An 8,063-nucleotide genomic window follows, 5' to 3' on the forward strand; every position below is an offset into this window, starting at 1 on the left:
ATTTACACCCCGTAACCTATAATCTATATATACAAATTATCCTTGTTCTTTTGTATAATTAGAGATTCCACCTCTAGCAGCTAAAAACATGGATAGTTTATGTAATGATGTTGACGTTTCTATGGGGTGTATGTGTAATTTTTTTTAAAAAGAGGAATAATTTGTGTAAATAATATTGAAGTTTCTGATAAATATTTGTATAATTTTTGAAAAGAATGAAGATAATTTATATAAATTAAGTGATATAAATGTAATTACCCTTTAATCACTATTCATGCATAGGGGGGCAGGCCCACCACTTTAATAGAAAAAAAACGACAGTAGAGAATGCTTGTGAATGTTATAATTACTACTATTAAGCAACAGTTTATTCTGAAGACTGTTTGAAAGTGTAGCATAAAGATTGCTCTATTTTTGGGGGAACTGTAATAAATCTTACTTTATTCTCTACTGTTTAATTTAATTAAAAGATACATAAAGTGGGTTTGCTTTTCCCAAAAATTGTTTTTAAAACCCCAACTGGGATTTCCCCTCTCTTACATTCTTTATTTATTATTCTTCCCATGAGACTTCAGTCACCACAAATCCTGCCTGAAAATGAGACAAACTAATTCCCTTGACCAAACGTGGGATAATTGCGATTATGGTTCTCAAACAAAGTTGATTATATAATTTTCGTCCTCGAACGATTTAATGTTGTAATTTTGATTTTTAAACTTTGTTGTTTTGGCATTTTTAGTAATTTTATTAATAAAATCGTTAAAATTAATGGAAGTTTCAGTTTAAGAGAAAAAATAGTCGACAAACGAGAAAAAACATAATAAAAAAGAATTTAATCAACAAATTTTCTGTGCAATCTTAACTTTATTTATTTATTTATTTTGTCTTTCTTTCTAAATTTTTCTAATCTAATGGATAAAAAAGTTCATGATAAGGCCAATATTATAAAGACAATAAAATAAATATGATAAAGCTAATATTTTGCATTATATATTATATACAAAACATATTATTGATAATATTTTGTTAAGATTATATAGAAAATATATGGTTTAAATATATATTTTTTAGGTTTTTCTCTCTCTTAAAACTTGAAAAAATGGGTATATTGGACTAAAGCTTGAAAAATACACAAAATGGGAGGAAAATGACCAAGTTTTTCTCTTTAAATGAAACTTCCGTCTAACTTTAACGGTCTTATAAACGGAAGACTAAAAATATAAAAGAAAAACAATAGTTTGAGGACCAAAACTGCAACCTCAAATTGTTTGAGGACCAAAGCTGCATAAGTAGCTTTGTTTTAGGACCAAAATTGTTTTTATTCCATCAAAAGTTGTTACCCAAATCGAATTTGATCCAATCGAACCAATTATATGACAAATGTATTTATATTTTTTGTATAATTCGTTCAAATCTTTTATCAAATCCCACTAAATATATACAAAGTTGAAAATCCTGGTGAAAAATTCTTACCTAGTTAAAATTTCGTCAAGTGTATATTAAGGTATGTTGGGCCAAACTATTGGGATAAATTAAAGAAGGAAGAAAGCAGAAGTGATTGTCTTTATACAAGGCTACTCATTGAGATCAATTCTACCATAATGAATAGCAGCTAAAGATACTAGAATGTAAGAGAAGAACATAAAAATGATCATTGGTTAATTAAGTACGAGAATTAAGTTCCTAATACTAAAATCATCACAAAAACAGTTCAGAGTTGGTGCTTCTGTAGTTGTCAATCCATAACATTGTTCCATTGCTTGAGGCCAGGAGTTGTCCATTTCGGACACTTTGGGCTGAAAAAGCTGGAAACAACCCTGGAGTTCAGCAGCTCCACAATGGGGGCAAATTTCACGCACCGTGGCGTCTTGTACTGATTGATCGAAGCCCCTAGGCTAATGGCGTAATCCATTAGCTTGTCGAACGTTCCTGCCTCCACGATTTTGATCTCCAGAGGGCCGATGGCCTCGAAAACTCTGTTCTGTCGGTAGACGGTGTCGAGGGACTCTTCGATTGTCAGGCAACAGTCTTCAAAGACTGAAGGGGGAATTGGGATGGTGCCGCTCTGGATGAGCTCCCAATAGAGCACGTAGTGCCCTGGAATTGTTGTTGTGTCGGCGTAGCTGGTGTACTCTGTGAGACGGGCGTCGAATGGCATCAGGTGGCTGACAGCGTTCTTCACCGCATTCTGGAGCTGGACTTCATCAGTCTTGTCAGTGTCGATGCTCAAGACGACGTTTTTCCTGCAGACGAAGTTGAATTGTGGGGCGTTGTTCTTGAATCCTGCCACACGGAGAACATCCCCGACTCTGTATCGGTATAGCCCTGTACGAACACAATTGATTAATATAAGACGGCATGTTTGGATAAGCCTAAGGAAAGATATGTAAGATTGTTTGCTTAATTACCTGCGTAAGTGGTGACAACGAGCTCGTACTCCTGTCCGAGTTTGACATCGACTAAGTCGACCAATTCTTGTTGTTCCTTCTCATTGAGGGATCTGGGGATTGCGATGGAGTGAGTGATGCTGTTGTTTCTGTAAACGGGCAGGAACTCGAAATAGGCCATTGTCGGGATAAGGGTGTAAGCTACATCGCTGGGCTTGCGAAGAGGATTAAGGTTGACCCCAAAGTAACACTCCGAGGAAGCATACATTGTACAAACAAGGGGTAATCCGTTGCTGTAATAATCAAGAGTTGGAATGTACTGTGACATTGTCCCTGTCACAATAACATCTATGTACTTGGTATTAGGCCAGAGCCTAGTAATGATCCCCTGCCATGACTCTTTGCTACATTCGGACTCAACAAAATCCGCCAGCTTTGGTTCGGGTTTGAGGATCCGGGACACAGCATCCCTCACCGACGGATCGGTGATGAGGGAGTTAAGTGTCCCGGTTCTGATATCATGGCAAAGAAGGGTCCAGTGCTTCTCCAAGAACCGGATGGCCCGGATGAAGCCGGAGGCGAAAACCGCCCCGACTCGGAGGACCTCCTTGTTCTGGCAAAGCCCGCATAGCATTTGAGAGTACATGCTCTGGTAAGAGTCGGGGCAGAGAATGGTTTCATTTGGGCTGGTGTAGTTTGTGTAGGGATCAAAGGGTCTGTCCTTGAAATGGGAGCTTTTGTAGTAACTGGTTAAAACGGGTCGGGCCAGGAGCCCACCCGGGGTCTTGGTCTCACATTTTATGAACAAGAAATACATCCCTTTGCCTTTATCCAATCCAGGCACAAACTGACTCATCACTGGCATCAGAAGGCTGTAAAGCAATGATCTCCTCCCCAGCTCTTCCTCAATCGTAGGCATCATCTTTCTTTCCCCACCAGATGTCCCAGAACTACACAAACACAAAAAAGAAAAAGAAAAAAAACCCACATTAGAAAAAATTAAAAAATCCAAAAAGACAACATTTGCAAGAAAATCCCACATGCAAGAATGATGGAATGATGTAGGAGGAAAAGGGAACCTGGTCAAGAACTCAGAGATGGGGCGGGAGCAGAGAATGGGAGACATGTCGCCGTTGGCGATGCGGTTGATGTCAGGGAGGATGTCCTCATAAGTAACAACGGGCATGATTTTCTTGAAAGTGTGTCGATCAACCTGCCCGGTGAGGCCATGCCTCTTCAAGTACTCAACATCGGCATTTCTCGACAGGATTTCAGCAAGAACACGCTTTTGAACCTCGTCAGCGTTTCTGGTCACGTCCTCAATGAACTCCAGCTTTCTCTTGTTGTTCTCAGCCACACTGCAGCCCTCCTGATGAGTTTGATCCTTTGGTGCCTCAGGCATGATGATGGGCTTTCTATCTCAAAAGACACAAACTTTTACAGACTCACTCACTGTGTGCAATGTGTATGTATATGTAGAGAGAGAGAGAGAGAGAGAGTATAGAGTGTGGGAGTGGGCAAGAGGGAAGTGTGATATATATAGAGGAAAAACTGAGGAAGGGGTGGGGAGTTGGTCCACATTGTAGTGTTTAAAAGTGCAAAGAAGAAGAAAAAACGATGGCTTGATTGTGAATATGGATGGGACTTTGTGGCAATTTCATTTTTATAATTTGTGCCTCACTTTGATATAATATAATTCCTATTCTTGTTTCATCTCTCCATCTCTTGTTTTTCCTTCCAAACTGTTACTGTACTTATCATACTACAACTTTCTATTCATATGGTCTCCTAACCAACGTGTGATCGGTGTATGTCTTATTTTTGAATTACAATTTAATTTGATTATATTTTTTATTTTTTTTAAACAGATATACGTAAAAATATACCATCAATGTATGATCTCCAAACCTAATTTGTGTACATTTTTTTTAAATTAGTCGTTATGGCATGCCTTGCATGTGTATATGAGTAAATTTTTAATATACTTTAAAATATATCAAAATAATATTATAAATAAAAATAAACTATATAAATCAATATAATACATAAAAAATAAAAAGAAAGAAAGAAAGGAAACTAATCTATCAATTAATGTAAAATTTGAAATTAAATATGTTAGTTATTTTATCAATTAAATTATACTTTTGAATTTAATTTTTTTTTCATACAATAATATTATTGGTCGTTCATGAGTGCAAAATGTCTTTTCTTTTTAAGCTTTCCAGATATAATAGCTATGACATGCATAATTTTGACTCTTCTCTTTATGTGTTGAAGTGGAGAGTAAATTAAACAAGTAGGTTGATTTTGTAGGGTGTGGTTGTCCTATTCCTACATGGAAAACCGAGAACCCGGTTCGGGATCATCTCCCTTCCCTCTCTTGGTTGCAGCATTTTGACCGGCAATACCCGGTAATCCCGCTCAATGTGCGCGCATATTACATGCGGGCTTGTACTGCGGGTGTTTCTTCCCACGCCGGCAGCCTCTCCTCCGCCCCCGTTCGCCGGTAACACAAAAAAGGGTTTTTTTTAACTGTCCCTCAATAACGGCTTTCAGACTTGTAAGCCTCTTGGTCAGTTTCGTACGGTATGCCACTGCTGGCTGCTAATCCTCCTCTGCTTGACACGTGTACGAATAGGAGTTCGTAGTTCTCCTCACCTGTTTCTTGGTGTCACTTTTGTTAGTTTTTTTAAAGTTTGTGTTCCAATAAATTTCAGCCACTTTCTATCACTATAAAAAATATGATTTTATGGTATGATTAATTATTATAGTAAAAAAAATAAAATTATGAAAAATATTATGATTATGATTAAAAATCATGATGAATATTGGTTAATTGTGATAAAATTTAAATTTTTGTTTTAATTTTATTTAATCCTAGTTAATATTATTGGTTTACTATAATTTTTAAGCCGGGATCATTTAATGCAACGAAAATTCAACTTTTTTGTAGCGTATTGAATTTTGATATAATTATGAATATTGATTTGTTATTTATGAAATTATAAATACTTATCTTAAATAAATAATAATTATATAGCCTTTAGATCGTGAGATGAAAATTACTACTTTACTTTTGCTGATTTTTTTTAAGAAAAAAAAGTATTTAAAAAAATTAAAAAATTATGAGGGCGGGTAAAGTAAATCATCTATAGGGTATATTACTCCATAAAAAAAATTATTTCTTTTAAAAATATGTAAAATTATAATTTATAATTCAAAAAGATATTTTAGCTAGTTCACAATAAAAACTAGATAAAAAAACCTAACGGAGTTTGCGAACGGACTCATTGTTAGATGAACGTCAAAATCAATGTAGTATTTATAACTTTCCAAATAACGAGAAGTTACTGTAATTATATCAGACTTTATGGAATGTAGCTGCAATTATCCTATTTTTTTTTATTCAAATTCATATTATATTTGTTATTTTATTTAATACATATAATTTATATTATTTAATTTATTTAAATAATATTTTGTAAACCCGAACGATTATATATTAAGTAAAATACAAGATATAATAGAGTTTAAAATAACAAATTCAAACTGATTAATCTTGTAGAGACTCGGCACAAGTATTATCTCCGAGCTCACCATTAAACATTTCAATAAATTGAATCATACATTAATATTCAATCAAATTTATCACTATAAGTATTAAGAACAATAAAATAAATTATAATAAATTTACATAAAGTGGGACAAATACCAATACGTGTGGAATTTGAACCCATAATCTCAAACTTATTCACGGAACATGAATTTTTAATTATTAATTAATGGTCAACTATTAATGTAAAAATATTATGTATTAATGAAATTAATCCCAAGTCCCAATCGTGATCCAGAAGATTGAAGGATCAAATCTGTTGATTCTCAAAATTAAACATGTCTCATGCAGTACTACATTAGTATCACGGATCTGCTCTTTTACCCTGCACGTTCACACACACGCGAAAATTAAATACTATTTTATTTTATTTTTGAAGATATTATTATATCAATTAATAATTTAATACGTTCATTAACAACCAACGACCAAAAAAAAATAAAAAAAATATATAATTTGGTATAAATGAGATAAATACTTAAATTTTTTATGTGACTAATTAAAGTTCGTGAACTTATACTCATATAGTTATGAGATCTCAATCTTAATTTTTTTTTATAATTAATCTAACTCCGTCTTGTTGATCATTTGATCAAAAGAGAGATGGATAATTAATTTTCAATCATTTCTTAATGAAAATGAGAAAAAAAGATGGGAATATTAAAAAAAAATGTCAATATATATATAGCTTACGTCGTCAACCATATTGATTTGTGTCGGAAATCGTGGCGATCTCGAGGATAATCTAATCTGGATAAGAATTTGGAATGAGAAAATGAGCAAACGTTGGTCTTGTTGGGAGGTCCTTAGCTGAAATATTTTTATGTTTAAGTTAGTCAAATATGAAATCGAAGGCAAGATGAAGAAAATTCTCAAATTTTCTGTACTTTAACGGGTTCAAATTTTGTGATTTTAGCGTCCAGATATGAGTGGTCGATGGTGGTGACTTCAAGTCATCGAGATGAACAAAAATACGTAGATATCGATCCCATTTAGATATCGAAAATCCTATGGAGATATTTTGGCCTTTTCAAAGCCCTTCTTGTCAAACACACGACACATATTATCCTCCCTATATATTATTATATTACATGTACAAAACTCAATCCAACAATACATAATAAGGTTTTTAATTTCAAAATTTAATAAAGGAAATTAACACTACAAGAAACGTGTACAAGAAATTGTTTCTCCAAGTTTCATAATTTAGTCAACAATTTCTTAAAATGGACAAAACCCCAAAAAATTCCCAACCTAACTTTGAAATTTCTTCTCTCTCTATATAATTGTTTCTTGTTTTACTTTGTTTTCTCTTTTATAAGCCATATCACATTGTTATATCTACTGACTTTTGTTGTGTAATATTTATGAGCGTTCGTCTCGATCGATATATGTACATTATTCAGAATGTTAGAGTATAACACAATGTTATCATTTAAAGTTAATAAGATCTAGTTCAGTTGTTAAAATTGAGGCTTCATGACCTTAGATGTCATGAGTTTGAACTCCATTATATGCATGAAATGTTGTTCTACTGTATTTTTCAAATAAATAAAAAAAAAAGTATTATCACTTAGAATTAATCGATCGCTAGTGTTGTCAAAATTTTGGTCTACGTACTTAATTTACACCCCCCCCCAAAAAAAAAAAAACATCAACAGTTTAATACACGTTATATATGTGTGTCTTAAAATTGGTATATTTTGTAAATGGATAGCTTTGCCAAGCATTACAATAATATATATTTCGTACATTCTTATAAACACTACGTTGTAAAAATTATGACAATGAATACTATTTACTATAATCAAATAAAATTAATGTAAAAATTTAAAATTTGATCACGGTTATAATCAATATTCGTCATGATTTTATCTTTGGTCTGAACATTTCATAGTTTTTGGTTGTAAATGAAGTTTTGGCCTTATTTGCAGAAACAACGGTTAATATATTGTCGTTACGCAGTTGTAATTAATTAATATTCACTATGATTTTTTTTTAATTTTTAATCATAATAATTAATTATAATGAAAAGTCATATTTTTTGTGCGAAGCTTCCAACT

General features: G+C 33.2%; 1 protein-coding gene across 1 annotated transcript; it reads right to left on the minus strand.

Moving 5' to 3' along the window:
- Window positions 1-1,509: 1,509 nt before the first annotated feature.
- LOC105176748 (indole-3-acetic acid-amido synthetase GH3.6) lies at window positions 1,510-3,906 on the minus strand. The gene is made up of 3 exons (XM_011099648.3): window positions 3,467-3,906; window positions 2,409-3,337; window positions 1,510-2,325 (listed from the first exon to the last, which is right to left on the minus strand). Exons 1-3 carry the CDS (start codon window positions 3,787-3,789, stop codon window positions 1,736-1,738), a joined length of 1,842 nt encoding a protein of 613 aa, XP_011097950.1. The 5' UTR covers window positions 3,790-3,906; the 3' UTR covers window positions 1,510-1,735.
- Between the last annotated feature and the right edge of the window lie 4,157 nt (window positions 3,907-8,063).

Source organism: Sesamum indicum, linkage group LG13, assembly GCF_026168435.1.
Source record: "Sesamum indicum cultivar Baizhima isolate 11 linkage group LG13, ASM2616843v1, whole genome shotgun sequence".
Lineage (NCBI taxonomy): Eukaryota > Viridiplantae > Streptophyta > Magnoliopsida > Lamiales > Pedaliaceae > Sesamum > Sesamum indicum.

What these genes read in the sequence shown, in the direction of transcription:
- LOC105176748 (XM_011099648.3), bottom strand. Translation starts at nt 3,789, where the DNA reads ATGCCTGAGGCACCAAAGGATCAAACTCATCAGGAGGGCTGCAGTGTG. An exon ending in ATCTCTGAGTTCTTGACCAG is followed by an intron (nt 3,338 to 3,466) that starts GTTCCCTTTTCC and finishes GTGTTTGTGTAG; the next exon opens with TTCTGGGACATCTGGTGGGG. An exon ending in CGTTGTCACCACTTACGCAG is followed by an intron (nt 2,326 to 2,408) that starts GTAATTAAGCAA and finishes GTGTTCGTACAG; the next exon opens with GGCTATACCGATACAGAGTC.